The sequence below is a fragment of the Phragmites australis genome, chromosome 11, assembly GCF_958298935.1.
Source record: "Phragmites australis chromosome 11, lpPhrAust1.1, whole genome shotgun sequence".
Classification (NCBI taxonomy): domain Eukaryota; kingdom Viridiplantae; phylum Streptophyta; class Magnoliopsida; order Poales; family Poaceae; genus Phragmites; species Phragmites australis.
The window spans coordinates 6,472,517-6,489,620 of NC_084931.1; the positions used below are offsets into that span (position 1 = coordinate 6,472,517).

A 17,104-nucleotide genomic window follows, 5' to 3' on the forward strand; every position below is an offset into this window, starting at 1 on the left:
ACATATTGACATATTGAGTAAATTTCGTAAAACTATAGATGTTTTGATAAAATTATTGTAAAACTAAAATTTAAGCAATAATTTCACAAAACTACAGATTTAGTACCGATTTTATCGCAAAACTACAGATATTTTAGTAAAATTATCGCAAAACTACAGATTTAATCAACAATTTTATAAAACTACAGATATAATGCTAATTTTATCGCAAAACTATAGATTCTAGATGAGCTTTTCCCAGACCCATTACCATGATGACCAGTCCTCGTTTGCAGTCTTATAGCAACTGTCAGCTCAAGAAACAAACAGTCCAGGAGTTCATGTGACTGCAAGTAGGACCCATTCATCAGGATTACAGGTATGCGATAGAATATAGAGTTTTATGATAAAATTGGTGCTAAATTTGTAGTTTTGTGAAACTATTGCTTAAATCTATAATTTTATAATTTGCATTTTGCCAAAGTATCTATAGTTTCATGAGCTCCCGATCGATCTGTTTCATGAGCTAGCAGCTGCTGTGAGACCGCAAGTCGGGCTCAATCGTCATGGTAACAGGGCTGAGAACAACTCGTTTAGAATCTGTAGTTTACGATAAAATCGACGCTTAATCTGTATTTTGTGAAATTATTACTTAAATCTATAATTTTGAGATAATTTTGACAATGTTATGTAGTTTTGTAATAAAATTGATACTAAATCTGTAGTTTTGCGATAATTTTATCAAAGTATATGTAGTTTTACGAAATTTACACAAACATAGTGAAACATGCATGGATGAAGCAGTATTTGAGTTTTTGTTAATTACATCACATAGGTGGTGCAAAGCCTTAATACTAGGGTGAAATTGTGCATGCATAAACATTAAAAAGTAGTACTCTAGTTTATATATATATATATATATATATATATATATATTAAAAAGTAGTACTCTAGTTTTTATAGCTCGAGCTTTTCCCTTGCAGGCACATCACAGTCTAGAACTTCAGATCTCCAAGTTCCATTTTCCATCTGGAAGATAAAAAGACAGCATACTACAATAAGATATATGCTTGGAGAAATTCGCATAACTACAGGATGCTTGTAATAAAATAAACTTCTCTGCGTGAACATGCATAAAAGAGGGGAAGGATAAAGCAAACCGGCCACCATTTTTTTTTGGTTTCTTATACTAGCACCTATGGACCTAACTGCTAGAAACTTTATGAATTATGAAATAACTGATGTGTCTCTTTCTTTCTTTTTATTCTTTTGTCTTACGATCTCAATTGATATGTCATTTAAAGAATTGACATGGTCTTACTGATAAGGCGGTGGATGTTTGATATTTCGCTAGTATATAAAAAACTGAGAGATCTAAATTTAAATATGTGCATGTAAATATATATATTACATGAAAATCTTACCTGTGTTGAAGTATTTTCGGTCCTCCTCCTGCTGGGAGTAATATTGAGGCTGCTGCATGATGTTGAATTGTAGGAAGCTTCTTGTTGGGTCACAAGGAATGAAACCCTGCTGATACTCGCTCGTCGACGGCTCCCCCATCATGTTCACCGTCTGCTGCCTCATTTCAGTCTCATCAACCTGCTTTAGTGTGATAACTTTTTTCAGTGACTGCAGTTTAATTCATTTAGAGTAATCACGTTCTTTTATCTTAATGATGAACATATAGCATACTAACCTTGCTCTTTAAGTACAAGTTGTCATTCAGCAGCTCCATTTCCTGAAAAGTTTATATTCATGTTGTAATTAGGTTCAATGTGTCAGGAAAAGCAAGAATTTCTTATAGGGAAAAAATGATATTAGTTTTGCTCTTTACCCTTCTCTGCATATACTCGATTTCAGAAGACAACAATTCATTCTGTAGGAAATAAAATGCTTATGCATTAGGCAAACAGAATAGTTCTGTGAAGCACAAAACTCACTGTGTGATTATAGCACATGGTACCTTTCTTGCTCTAATCTTTCCTAGGCCTTTGTCCAACCTAGCCTCCAGCTGCTTAAGGTCCCTGTGGCTCATGGTTGTGATAGAATCACCTATCAGGGCCCTGAAACATCAATGGAGAGCTTAGTCACTAAACAAAAACCTTCGTTAAGTTGATTCGTCAAGATTTGCACAATATGTCTTTTATAAATATTGAACCTGTTGGAGTTCTGTAAGTTGGTGATTAGCTGCCTCAACTTAGAAGATTCCTGCTCGTAGTGCTGCAGCTTAAAATCAGACACCTTATTAGGAAGTCTTGTAAGATAACACTGTTTTGATGGGAATTCCCCCTTATGAACCTGGGAGGTCTGACCTCTGAAGGGTGTAGTCACAATGCAAAATCTTCTAATCCATTTTAGTATTTCACGCAAAGCCTTTTGTAGGAAAAAGAAAGTCCATGCAATACTAAAATTCGATCCATTTCATCACATTAGCCTTCATATGTAAAGCTGTCTCACATAAAGCAACTCTCCGAAGGATGTAATCCTTTTTAAACAAATTAATGCAGAGTCTTCTAGTCTGATTTAGTTATTTTACGCAAAGCTACCGTTTCAGAAAAAAAAAAGGTTCATGCAATACTAAAACTCCATTTCCGCACATCAGTCTTCTTCTTTTGTAAAACCTAGTCTAAAAGCCACACAAAAGGTACTGTTCAGTTTTATCTGTTTCTAATTATTGCTCCCACATCAGCTATGACATTTTGGACCTAGCAAATATAACCATACCTAACGTTTAGATATTTCCAGCATCGATGTATATACATACCTAAAGTTCAGTTGCAAAATATGTACTACTAAATCTAACATTCAATGAATTTAAATCAGAGGAAAAGATTAAAAAGTGTCACAGCCTACAAAGCAGATCAAGAATGTTAAAGATATTTTCTTTTCCTACTAATCTGCACAGTTTTCCCTTTTTTTTCCCAAAATGTGCATGCTATCCTCTTCCCATTTCAAGCATGGGATAATCAGAGTTGTCCAGAGGACAACTATATATACACACATGATCTGCTGGTCCAAGTAGATTCTCTTATGGACTAGAATAACTGGAATTTCCACTGCGTAATGCCCAGGACTACAGGATGTCCAATCTGAAGATTTTTGTCAGAGGAATTATTTTTGGCAGTAGAGAACAGTGACAAGGAATGCTGTCTACACCATGTTGTGTTGTAGGACTGCATGCAATTGCTTGTGCTAACATCTAGGGGTCAGGATCAGAATATATTGTGTTGAGTGACATGCATGATGTTACCTGGGCATTGATCTCTGCAACTGTAGTAGCGCTGGAGGTGTCGCTGGTTGCCTTCTTGTACCTCTCAATGGTTCCTTTCACACTGCAGTGTTGTACATGTACAGTATACTACAGGAGTTAAGTACGTACATGTATATATACCGATGAAGCAGATGAAACTTTCTACGAACAAATACAGCATGTGCTGGAAGGAAGAAAAAGAATCCCAAAAATTCATTCACAGTTGGCAGCACTCTTTCCAAAAAACACCGATGATAATTGAAATTTTACAGCCCAAATCGAAGAACATGGGCGCGCAGGAAAGATTCAGTAAACTGTAGATGCATAGTTATTTGAAAACACTGATTGTCAAGTTTCCCCATTATCTGAAAGTTTTGACATCACCACAAGGGAACCAGGAGGCCATCATACCCAAGACAGACTTGTAAATCTGAATTGCATGTTGTACCTACAGGAACTACATATATCCAGTTGTCCTCTATTGCCCTGAAGAACAATTGTGGAACCCCTCAGGTCTATGCAATATATGGAACAGACCATGTCCTATTGGTCCAAGAGGTGTGCTACGATGGCTATCACGACTTCACAAGTCTTCGAAGGGTTAATTGCTAGAGTAGTTTTGCTCTTGGGCTTCTTCGTTTTATTGTTTGAATTAGGTTTTTTGCTTCGGAACAGTTGAACTGGACTTTTGGGGGCACAATGTTCAGTCATCTATATGTCACATGTGATTCTGGTGTACTCCATTTTCATAGTTCACAAAAAATTGCACTTATCAGTTACGCCCACGCCCACTGTGATTTTGAGCAATTCATTGAAATTGTACAACATGCTGTTGGTGTTCCACATTTTCATGATACAGTACCATCAATCAAGAGCCACCTGACATGCCGTTGGTGTTCTTATGCTTGCTCATAGCAGATGTTGTACAATTTGATAAAGGAATTGCTCAAAATCACAATGGGCGTAACTGACAAGTGCAATTTCAGTAGCTTCCTATTATCATAACTATGACATATATAACCGTGTATATTACGTTTATTCATTTATGGACATTGCATTTAGGTTATCAACAGAACTGAATAATATGTATTACTTGAGATGAAGCTCTCCAAAACAATTGTACAAAAAGTCATGCTATGTTGTGCGACGTTTCCTAGTTTCATGCTTGATCGAAACAAAAAGAAGAAACACCCATGTTCCAATTATTGATAAACAGGGTGCTCCAGGCCTACAGCTCTATATTTAATTTCTGTACTGTAATGCCGGCGTGGGCCTCCTCGTTGGCCGAGCCGCCGCTGCTTGTGTGTTTTCACTACCAGCCGAGCCGCAGCTGGGCCTGTCGGCTATTAGGCACGCTGTTGAGGCCGTATGCTCGTGTAGATGCTCTAGGTGTTTTTGGTATGGTCATTTTTGTCGTCGCTCGCTACCGGCGTGTTTCTCCTCGCTCGTCGAGCCACCGTCGTCGTTGTTTGCCACCACTGGCCACCTTCTGGCCATCGTTGTCGACCACATGTGCCTCATGCTAGTTCGCGGGAGTGTGCTGGCGCCGATGGTGCCACTCATTGGTTGAGCCACACCGCCGTTCGCCACCGGTGAGGTTGCCAGTGCCGCTCGTCATTGTGTGCCTTCGGGCGCGGGTCAATTTTGACCTGGGTCAGCACAACCCGACCCCACGGTTAGTGACGGTGGCTAGCTAGCTCCCGGTGAAAAAGGATTAGGGCCTTTTAATAATCAGTTAATTCAAAAATTGCCAAACAGAATTATTGTTCAACCATAAAATCGGCTGAAACTTGCAAAATGCATAGGAAATTAAATATATCTCCAAAAATAGTGAAACTACTTTTTTAGCTTTGTTTTATCATGCTCTACATATTAAAAATACTAGGACCCATGATATGTGTACTGAAATCTATTTAATTATTTAAATGTGTTTAAGCTTAGGTAATTCAAAATTAATTATTGGTAAGTCCAAAATTAGTGAAATCAATTTTGTTAATATTTTTAGTTTATGCCCTGTTCATTAAAAATACTCACTATCATGTTAAACATAATTAATTTTCTTTTTAGGATTAAGCTTCGCTATAAGCTCAATTAATCCTAGGATTCATTAAATGATTAATAATAATCAAAATTAAGGTAAAATCTTTTACGCTTTCAAACTCTTACCATGATGCATTGTATCTCCGCTGTCATCATGCACTACGGGGCATCTTTCCTTGCATGCCATCATACTCATTGTGATGCATTGTTATTTGTATTTAGCAAATGATGTTTCAAAGAAATGATGAAATGAATATCTTTTGTACTGTTTAATCAACTGAAAGATTATAAAATGCATAAAAAAATAATCAGAGCGTAGAAAAAGGTGAAACTAATTCTATTGTGTTCACATTGATGTAATATACATGTTAAAAATACATGCACTCCTGAAAAGTGTACTAAAATTACTGTATTCTATTAATTGTGTTGTAAATGATTAATTCCATAACTAATTAAGGAGAAATCCAAAAAAGATTAAAATCACCTCTAAATAGATCAACTTATTAAATATAAATATTGTGTTGTAGGGATGACAAATCCACCCGCTAGTCGCAAGCGGACATGGCAGTATTTTGAAGGTGATGGGCCATCTAACATGGAGCAATCAAGATACAAGATAATTCAATAAATTAGATGTGATTTTGAAATATTGCATAGTTATCATTTCATTGGTTTTTTATTGATTGCTAAAACGTAATAATAATCATAAATTTGTAGATGGATCAGACATGGATGTACAAGTCTAACTGTCACAACCCAGAGTTCTTTCATGGCGTAGATGTATTTTTAAGGGCTGTTGCGGCGTACAAAAATCCAAAAAACAAGCGTGATGATCACTATATATGTTGTCTGAGCGTTGATCGTAAGAATGAGAAACAACTCTCAGGCATAAAGCAGATCTGTGCACACATGTTTTACAGGAGTTTCAAGCCTAGCTATATCTGCTGGACTGAGCATGGTGAACATGAGGTGGTTGTGCAAATAGATTAATTTCTAGTTCCTACTCGTGTCCAAATAGATTAATTTCTTCAATTCTGGTAATTGCAGGACCTCGAGCTGGAAAGAGGTATCCTCATGCCGCAGAGAATCAACGTAATTTAGGAACAACTATGAGGATTCATCAATGACCAAGTCATTCCAGAGTCCGAGTGGTACCATGTTTCCAAATGGTGCTATTCGCAAGGTGCCCTTTCAATTATCCCGTGGAGTTCGTTACTTGATTCTTCTCAAGACAAAAAACGTTGTTCAGGGTCTTTGGTCAACAAGAACAATTGAATAACATCACTTCTTACCCTTTTATTGTATACTTCTATTAATTATGAACTTTTGTTGCAACATGTATTAATTATGATTTATAGTCAATGACATATGAAATAACATGGTTACGTATGCATGAATGAGATGAGATATGAATAAATTGTGTATGTGTGTGATATTATATGTGCTGAGATAATTATGTGCATGTGAAACTTTAATGCAAATTTATCTTATTTTATGTGATATTATTTGTGTTGTTGTCGACAACGACTAGATTCTGTATAGTGAGAGGGGCCATCAGTGCCGGCTCATGACAAAAAACCGGCACTGATACAGAGACTATCAGTGTCGGCTTGTACCAAAAAACCGGCACTGATAGTTGAGTAGAGTGCCAGTTACTTATTACGAACCGGGACTGATAGTCTCAATATTAGTGCTGATTTTTTATGAGCCAACACTGATACTTATTATCAGCGCTGGTAATAATAGTTCATAACTATTAGTGCTGAATAATCAGTGTCGGTTGAAAAACCATCACTGATGGCGTTTTCGAGCCGACACTGATGACCATTTCTGTAGTAATGTATGGACAATATTTGGGAAGGCTTCCTGAGGTCAGAAACCAAATAACCCCTAAGCAAAAAAGTTTGTATTGGACTATTATTCACTTTTTAGCAGGGCATACAAATACAAATGCTGCTTTGACGTAAAACAATTGTGTTACTAGTGTAAACAAAGTTACATGAAGAAAGAGAGCTCAATAACAATTGATTATTCAAAGCAACAATAATATATATAATCTCCCAAAAAAGATACATGTAACATGAGCTTAGCAGTGATAACAACCAAATATATGTGAAAAGTTCACAAGAGGAATATCCTACCTACCTATCTCAACTTAACTAATCTTGGTAAAGAAATTTGACATACAAGATCAATGATCACATCTTAAACTCAATCCTTAACCCGTCGCTCGGACATGAAAATTTGCAATTTCCGCATAAATGATAACCACGAACTATCATGTCAGTTTCCATCCCTCTAAAGACCAAACATTTAAATGGAATGCTTCAAAGACTTTCAAAAATAAGAGAAAACGTCACATCCTCCACACATCACATATAACAGTGCCAAATTAAACCACTATTCTCAAGGACCAAGGAGTGAGGAAAACCAGAGCATCTCTCTCCCTCTCCTCTCTCTCTAAAAAAATCAGAGTTGATTGATTTGCTCAAGAACAAAACCTTAGCAATCTCGAGCAAGCTATTGGCTGGCAGGAGCCATACTGCATTGCCCGCACAAGAGCCCACAGCAGCATGATTGGCTGCAAACAGTGAATATCTATTTCCCATTGGTTATAGAGAGTAAGAGAGAGAGAGAGAGAGAGGAGAACGAGGGTCTCAGCTTTTACCCAGACCTACCATGCCTATGGCCTTAACCATTCTGACCAGCTACCCAGCTTCCTCTTACCTTGTAGTCCCCCGATGCAGCACTGACCATGCCATTGGTCCCGTACGCGCCTTCACATCTCACAAACACAAGAACTCAACGGCAGGGCAAAAACTTGCTGTTTTGGTTTACTTCTATTGTCAAGAGGACAATAGGATTGAACACTTGCTCTTCAGCCAGCATGGTCACTATGACCAGGTGACATATGCTTATGGTGCAAATTAGAAACCATTTGTGCCAAACGAGCTCGATCGAAACAAACTACTCCGCTCTAAACAAACGATTGATAATTAGAGGTGCACCTTTTATCAAATAAAACAAAAATCCTCATTAAATAGAACCCCGATTCTCAAGCTGTGCATATGTACAGATTGCATTGCTATGTTTATTTTCACCTTCCGTGCTTGATGTGCTATAGGTTTATTTTCACCTTGCATTATTTACAAGAATGTACGGGTCAAAATTTTACCTTCATTTGATGTCATAAGTATAAAACGACTATATTTTGGAGTCAGAAAAATAAGTTTATTCTTGATAAAACAAGTATCTTTAGTAAATCATATTTGTTATGCTTCTAGATACACAAAGCAAAAGAATCTACAGGCTGATACCAGTTATATGTTGGATAGATATTCATATCAAAGGCATCAACAAACAAAGATCCAAACCAAAATTCTGAATGAGAAATCCTAAACGTATAACACACCATTCATCGTATGCTAGAAGTTCAATGCATAGTTGCAACGATTATTGAGTCCTGTCACATCAAAAGTTGTGATGACCTAAGCATGCATATAACTTTTTTACTTTTGAGTTTATGCAACATTTAGGAACTTTAACAGTTATGGTCTTGTGGACAAATGTAAGTAAAAGAAATCAGCAAAGCACCATTTCACCCAATTTATTCATTACTTTTCAGTTTTCTTTTTCCTTTTTCTTACGTGGAATAGTACTGACTTTTGTTTTGGCAGGTCATAAAAACTACAGTGCTGGTGTCAGATGGGGGCCAGAGCTCTCGAGATGGGTATCCCGCATCCGGTTAACATATGCAGCACATCACACATGCACGGCTCTGCTATGATCAGGAGACACATCACAAGCAGGGACGGCAGCAACATCTACATCACATACTCCGTATGAGAGAGAGATGATTGGGGCACATGGGATGAAACCCTAACCCTAACATCATCTCATTGGCTGGGAACAGGCATGGTATGTGTATCGTTTCTTTACCTCTCTCACACACACTATCTTACATAAAGTTACCGAGTTACTATACACACCTAAAGCTAAGAGAAAAAATTGCTAGATCTGCTCCTGCACAACCAAAGCAACAAAAAGGAAAGAGGAAGATGAGAGAGTGGGATCTTATATTTTGTGTGAATATTTTTGCTATATATGAAGTATGAAAAGATCTAAGCCTTCCTCTCTCTTATCCCTCTCTCTATCTTTCTCAGGGATAGAAGGGAAAGAACATAAATCGAGCAAGCAAAGAAGAGGACCACCAAGCCAAAACAAACGCAAGCACACATCACACACAATAAAAGCTCAGGAGCAGCATGTACATGCTTCACAAAGCATACACTGCGCTGAATCTATCTAGACATGTAGCTCAACTCACAGAAACACAAAAGGAACCGGAAAAAGAACCACAAACATCACACACAGATGTAAGAACAACAAATAAACCGTTGCAATTTCTTTCTTTCACCCTTGCTACTCTCTCTCCAGTAGCATAAAAATAAACAAGACAGTTGATTAACACAAACATGTAGCAAAAAAGATGCAGCTTTCCCTTTCACCTTGCCTCCTCGTAGCAGCAAGAAAGCTAGGATCAAACTTGATCCAATTCGGACAGGATTACAACATTTCAGTAAAACACCATGCTAATCTAGCTAGCATAGATTCACTCACATGTAGGCTTTCCTTGGTGATTATGCATATATCTGCACAAAATGGTTGAGAACGACTCACCTGTTGTTGGAATACTCATAGAGGCGGCCGCGGTTTGAGAAGACGAGGAGGGCGATCTCGGCGTCACAGAGCACGGAGAGCTCGTACGCCTTCTTGAGGAGGCAGTTGCGGCGCTTGCAGAAGGTGACCTGCCGGTTAGTCGTGTTCTCTATGCGCTTGATCTTAACCTTTCCCCTCCCCGTCTTCTCTCCAGCCGCCCCAACCGAGCTACAGTTCGGAGACATGGGTTCCTTCAGCTTGAGCCCTGCAGAAGTCAAGGTAGACTGCCCAGAAAGACCACACTGATAAATCACGACTAGCAAGCACACACAAGGGGGTGTATATATTCATATAAGATGGATCTGCAGCAAGAACATAGAGAAGAGCGGGAAAGAGCATATATATAAATCTTAAGTATATATAATTATAGCCTCCTTTCTTCGAGCTAGCTACTACTTATAGACCATTCTTTGGGGATCAAAAGAACATAGATAGGTGAACGAGTATGGAGCTCGATTGGCAAAGCCGCAGAGAGTGGCCGAGTTCACCGGGTTCGATCCCAGGTGTCGCACGCCCCATTTGGCCTCCAAAGAAGGCCCTGGGTAAGGGGTCTGGTTCTAAAAAATGAACATAGATAGGAGAGACTTTGATCGAAAGAAAAAGAATCCATAAACCGTATCTCTCCATCTTCTTATCCATCTATCTACTTTTCCACTGCCAGGTAGTAGCCATGATTCTACTACTAACATATACATGCACATCCAAATCTTGACCTTTAGCAAAATGGATACACAAAATGGAGCAAGCTTCAAGGCAAAAAGCAATTACCATTATGTCTGTGGATTGTGTAGCCTGCTGCTCTTCTTGTATATGCATGCTCACAGAGGGAAAAAGAAATGAGGAAGAGGGTTGTGTTGAAGGAGAAAGGTAGGAGGAGGAAGAGGAGGAGGAGGAGGGAGGAGGAGATGGATTGTGGTGGTAGCTGTGGGGAGCCTCTATAGATCGACCTTGGTATTTCTTCCTCCTGGACTTATCCTTTCCCCTCCACCTCCTTTTTATATCTATGTACCGGTGTTCTTTGCCTATCCTCTCTTTTTCTTCCCTTGTGAAATGTCAGATTTGTATTAATTTGCCATGACTTGCATATTTTTAGGTACTTAGGCCCGTTTGGAATGCGGGAATCTGATAGGGTTCTATCTGGAATTATATTGTTGCTGTTAAATTACCACGATATTTCAATGTCCCGGATAGAGCTTACTGTGAGCTACAAACCATCGGGGAAACTTCGGACCAGTTTCTTAGTTTCCTCTTGCAACTTGTCTGAACTTTAGCAAACTAGCACTACCGGAAACGATGTGTATACCGAGTGCCTACGTGTATACCGAGTGCATTATATCGGGCACTCGGCAAACAACCACCTACGCCGAGTGCCCGACGAAAGCACTCGGCAAACAATTAGGCACTCGGTAAATAATTAGGCACTCGGTAAATACCTCAAAAAACACTCAGCAAACAATAGCACTCGGCAAAAGAGAGAAAAAACACTCGGCGAATTCGGGCACTCGGCAAACAACGCGCCACGTGTCCCTCCGTTAGGCGGCTGACGGCGAGTCGCCCCTTTGCCGAGTGTCGTCTAACGGACACTCGACAGACATTTATGTTTGCCGAATGCCCGATATTAAGCACTCGGCAAACTATTTTTTTTTCTTTATTTTCTTTTTGGTTTCCTTTTGTTCTCTTTTCTTTCTCGTAATAACAACTAACCAAGGGCCGCCACACATCGATTCCGGTACTACTGCAGTATGGTTTAAGGATGATATTGTTATGAACTTGAAGTTAGAATTCAGTCGTGCTTCAAGATTAAGATGCAGCAGATGTGGACTCCTGGGAGCGGCCCTTGGAATCAGTTGTGCTCTGAACATGTGTCAAAGATGCTACCGTGTGATGAGCTGAGCTCACAAACAAAGGAGAATGACAATTCTTCTTCCTTGCCTTAAAAAAGGAATTTCTCTGCTATATACTATCATTCCAGCTGTCATCCAGACAAAGAAGGAATTTTCAATGCTTGCCAAGTGGAAGAAGCAAAAGCAGATCAGTTTGCTATTTTTCTGGATCCATTTGCTATTTTTAATTCATTAAGTGCATTTCTTGGCTTTTAATGGATATAAGTCAAATTTGATCTGCAAGTACATGAAATAATGAACAAAAATGGGTAGAAAAATCATATTCATGTTGTTGAGTCTATTTTTAGGCCTTACCCAAGAAATGAAAAGAAATTTGAAACATCTGGGCGGCAACACTCGACCACCAACATGTAGCTTATTGGTTTTCTAATTCTAAAAAAAAACAAACGAAGTCTGAAAAACATGAGACTTACCATAGTGTCATGATATGATACGTAGAAGCTGTGATAAAAATTTGAGAAGGTTTCGCAAAAGTTATCACGTACGATGCTTAGAAACCGAAGCATCTCCGAGGAAGAATCGTGGTTTCGAGAGGGAACGGATCAGGTTTGAAGCCGAAGTGACGGTTGAATCGTCGTTTGACCTTGAAACTTTTTCTACACTCAACATACAACATAGCATATTCGATGTTAAAATCTGGTATTTTTGTGGGTCCGTTTGCTATTTTTAATTAATTAAGTGCATTTGTAGCAAAAAAAAAATTCAGATGTTTGCCGAGTGTTCTTGCGTTCACACTCGGCAAACAAGTGATTTGCCGAGTGTCCGTGATTTGGCACTCGGCAAACCTGGGCTTTGCCGAGTGTTCTAGATTTGAAACTCGGCAAAAAACGACACTCGGCAATTTACCGAATATAGGGTTTCCCCACCCCGGCCGCGCGCGGGGACAGATCTCAGAATATCCTTCCTTCTCCCCGGCCGCCTCCGCCGCCTCCCGCGCCCCCATCCGCCGCTGCCTCCAGCGCCGCCCTCCCCCTCCTCCCAGCTCCCCCTCCGCTGCTGCCGCCCCGCCTCGGGCCGCCGCCCGACGCCACCTCGCGCCGCCCCGCCCGCGCCGCCCCCCTCCGACGCCACTCCGCGCCGGCCGCTCCGCCTCGCGCCGGCCAGCGCCGCCCCGCGCCGCCCCGCTCCGCGCCGACACGCTGCGCCTTGCGCCGGCCAGGCCCGCCCCGCGTTGGCCCGCTCTGACGCCGCCCCGCGCCGGCCAACGCCGCCTCGCCCTGCGCCGGCCAGCTCCCCCTCCTCCGCTGCCGTCCCACCTCGCGCCGCCGCCCGACGCTGCCTCGCGCCGCCCCGCCCCCCTCCGACGCCGCTCCGCGCCGGCCGACGCCGCCTCGCCCCACACCGGCCAGCGCCGCCCCGCGCAGCCGCTGCTCCGACGCCGCCCCGCGCTGCCCCACGCCGCCCCACGCTGCCCAGCACCGCCCCGCGCCACCCCCCTCTGACACCCGGGGTACAAGGTACCACCACACGCCATGCGCCGTTGAAGCCATGTGCTCCTCCCTCCTTTTAACCCCTCCTCCGGAGAGTATTGCCATGAGGACTTCATATGTGACTCATGTCATTGTGGGCATGTGTTGCTGATAGCACATGAAGTAGATCATATGGGGTCCTCGTGGCAATACTATCCGGGGAATGGGTTATGAATTAGTCTTTAGATGGTTGTATCCTCCATATTTGTCATGCCTGTGTTGTTGTGTTGTTATGCCAGTTTTGCTATTTATTACAAAGGAGGTGCCGCCAAAATTTTGAATTTTAGCTAATTTAGGGTTTAGGATATGCATGTCGCGTAACCTATGCGTCTCCCGTTTGAAAGAGTTATGGTTATAAATATGCAAGTCTTTGCATATCTATAACCGTAACTGTTTCGAATTGTCCACATTTTTTGGACAGCCCGAGGATGTGTAGATTGGGTTCATTTCAATGCTCTACTCCGATCCGAGACAGAGTTTCGGCAGCCTCTCCCCGTTGTTCTCCGGATACACATTGTCTTGGCTTGTTGCCGAGACGTGTATTTGGAGAACAGCGGGGAGGTGCTGTCGAAATTCTGTCTCGGATCAGAGTAGAGCATGGAAACGACCCAATCTACACATCGTCGGGTGGGATTAGGACCTATCTTTACCTATTAGATAGTTTGATGCATGCCGATTCCCTCTTATGGTAAAACACAAATGTTTGATGGAAATAATTAATTGTATAAGTAGATGAAATTGATTGTTATATTACTTGCTGAATAAAAAATATTATATGTGTATGTTTCCCAATATGTTAGAGGATGGATGATCGTGAGTGGATGTACACTGGCCGCTCTAGTCAGGGTTTTTTGACCAATGAATGGATCCAGAAGACCGATGCATTCTTGGAATTAGCATTTGCTAGGCCTAAGGGACCTCGTGGAACTTGGTGCCCCTGCAGTATTTGTGCAAACGCGCGTCAACAAACAAAGGAGGTCATGGGTCAACACCTTTGTAAGAATGGGTTTATGCCACACTATACCCGGTGGACCTACCATGGTGAGTCCGAACGTGCCAGAAAGGAGGTGGTGCGTCAACGCACCAACGACTATGATGTCGGGGTCGGAGACATGCTAGATGACTTTCATGATGCACATTTTAATGAAGCACGTATGGAGGAAGTGCCGGAGTCAACCGCAAAGGACTTTTATGATATGTTGTCTATGGCGCAGCAACCCCTTCATGGGCATTCCAAGGTTTCTCAACTGGATGCCATCGGACGCCTAATGGCTATCAAGTCCCAGTTTAGCTGCAGCCGAGAAACCTTCGACGCAATGCTGACAGTTGTTGGTAGCCTTCTCCTGGAAGGTCACATTCTGCCAAAGAGCATGTACGAGTCGAAGAAAGTCCTCCAGGAAGGCCGAGAGGCAGAGGCAGGGGTGGAGGAGGTGCTTCTATACCTGCTGTTGAGGAGGAGACTGAGTCGCCTCTAGGTGCGGCTTAGTCTGAGTCTGACTCACCTATACCTACGGCTGCGACTCAGTCTGGGGATGAGGAGGAGCAGGTAGAGGAGGAGCAGGTAGACCAGGGGGGTAGCTCTAGCTCTACTTCTTCTCGTGTGTGGCTGCGTGGTCCTTCTAGCCTCCCGAGGCGACCGATGCCAATGGCTAGACGCCCGCTCATTCGATCAGATGGAGAGAAGTAAATGGCTCTCTCTACTCTCACTATTTTTTTGCCTTTGTATCTTCAATATTTCAACACATACTAATAATTTGCCTTTACACTTGTGCAGGAACTGGCTGAAGGTTGGTGAGGGTGACCACTCACGCCATGTAAACGGCATCCTTGGACTTTTGATCAAGGAGAAGTTCCCTGGCATGGTTACTTTGGGCGGAGTAACCGAGCCGGCATACACATGGGCCCACTATGCAGCCGCACCGGACGCCTGTGACCGGGAGGGAAGGGTGTTTCCCAATAGAGCCGAGCGGGTGAAGGCCGAGTTGTGGGTAAGTTTCTTTCGCACTACATTAGTCAATACTAATCGCATAGAAATTATTTAACTAATGACTGGATCCGTCGCGTCTATATGCAGGATTTTTTTAGATGCAAGCCGGGCTTGGAGGCTAGGGCAGCTGCTGTCGTCGACAAAGCTGCCAAGAAGCTTGTTAAGGATATGCACTATGAGGCGCGCGTCCAGGCCGTGATCAAATTTCACGCGGAACACCTTGGAGCGAAGGTGACAAAGAAAGACGCTAGGACCATATCTCTGACCCGGGAGCAGTACCTGCAGGTAAAGTGCATTAAAGCTTATTATTCCTTAGATTACTAACACTTAATTTCTTCTTATTATATATCATGTACTTGATTATTTAGGTGCCTCCGGGGTGGTGCGCAGGAGACCTTCCGTGTTTGACGGTGATCGTGGACAAGTGGTGCGCTCCCGAGTGGGAGGAGAGTCACAATGCTTGCCGGGAAAGGCGATTGTTGATGCCTGGCGCGCCACACCATCAAGGCAACCTCAGCCTGACTGGTTTCGCGGCTAGATGGGTATGCAATAGCATCTGTTGTTCCCAAGCTCAGTTCTCCTTAATTTCTGTGCGGGCGTCCCCTTTATGAATGTTATTGCTTTTCTGTTGCAGTCGGCAAAAAATGATGGTCAGCCTCTCTCCCAGTTCAAGGCTTATGCTTTGGCCCATAAGTCAAAGGCGATGCACGGGGTTGCATATGACCCGAAGGACCCGGCCTCAGTGTACACCAACGAGAACATCAAGGCTCGCCTGGATGGATACACATCGATGGCAAAGGAGGTCCACAGCCCAGACTTTGATCCGAGCGAGCATGATCTTGATTGGGAAGTGGTTATGAGGGCGAGAGGAGGCAAGAAACATGGCCGGTTCTGGATTGGCGACGTCACACTCGATACGGCCACCACTCCCTCTCTCTCTCAGCTTAGAGTTCAGAGCACAAGCTCAGGTCCGGGTATACGCCCTCGCCCAGAGCCTACACGGATTGCGATGAACGAAATCCAGGTTAGTTCTATTTCATTCATCCTCCACGATCTTTACATACTTTGCATTGGAACGATGATGAGATTGCGATGATATACTGTAGGCCCAGCTGGATGAAGAAAGGAGGCTCCGGCACGAATTAGAGAGATCGTTCGAGGAGAGGATGGCGGCAGAACGATCCCAGTGGTATGCGATGATGACGCCCCTTTATGCTGCAATGGGCCAAACTCCGCCACCGATGCCAACCCCTTCTCGTCCACTTGCTCCACAGGCTCCACACACTCCTGTGAGTTAGTTTATAACCTTGTAATCACCATTATTGCCATTCCTACAACCATAGAGTGTTGTGCTAACTATCTCCTCCTTTGTGCAGTATCCATCAGATGGATCGAATACGCCTGGAGTTGGAGGTTCGCACTTTGGTACTCCACCTCACTTTGGTTTGTTCTCCTCACTTTGAAAACTTACTTTTGTAACCCCATATCCATACTTAGCATTTCTGTTTACTTTCAAATGCATACCTCTTACTTAGTGTTTCTGCTCCTTGATTGATGCAGGTTAAGGTGGTAATCAAGTGTGGAGTCCGTTACGGCCTGCAATATTTTCTTTTTGTTTGGACTATATTTTGCTATCTTGTCACGACAATTTGTGATGTTTGTGTCACTTGCGATGTTTATGCGACGGTTTATGTGATGTTTGTGGCATATGTGATGTTTATGCGATGGTTTATGTAATGTTTGTGTAATATGC

At 42.3% G+C, this 17,104-nt stretch overlaps 1 protein-coding gene and 1 long non-coding RNA gene across 3 annotated transcripts; one reads left to right on the forward strand and one right to left on the reverse strand.

The window, feature by feature from the left end:
• Window positions 1-853: 853 nt before the first annotated feature.
• On the reverse strand, window positions 854-10,944 carry LOC133883880 (MADS-box transcription factor 58-like). Of its 2 annotated transcripts, none has more exons than XM_062323269.1 (9): window positions 10,760-10,944; window positions 9,953-10,215; window positions 3,233-3,314; window positions 2,141-2,202; window positions 1,946-2,045; window positions 1,817-1,858; window positions 1,679-1,720; window positions 1,404-1,581; window positions 854-1,008 (listed from the first exon to the last, which is right to left on the reverse strand). In XM_062323269.1, the coding sequence occupies exons 1-9, from the start codon at window positions 10,805-10,807 to the stop codon at window positions 983-985; spliced, it is 843 nt and encodes a 280-aa protein (XP_062179253.1). In that variant the 5' UTR covers window positions 10,808-10,944; the 3' UTR covers window positions 854-982. The 2 variants fall into 2 exon arrangements, with proteins under 2 accessions (XP_062179253.1, XP_062179252.1); XM_062323268.1 differs by having other exon boundaries at window positions 1,404-1,584.
• Window positions 10,945-16,308: 5,364 nt separating this feature from the next.
• LOC133884319 (uncharacterized) lies at window positions 16,309-16,738 on the forward strand. Its single transcript, XR_009903085.1, has 3 exons — window positions 16,309-16,375; window positions 16,458-16,640; window positions 16,728-16,738. It is a non-coding gene; the product is annotated as an uncharacterized LOC133884319 (long non-coding RNA).
• Window positions 16,739-17,104: the final 366 nt, after the last annotated feature.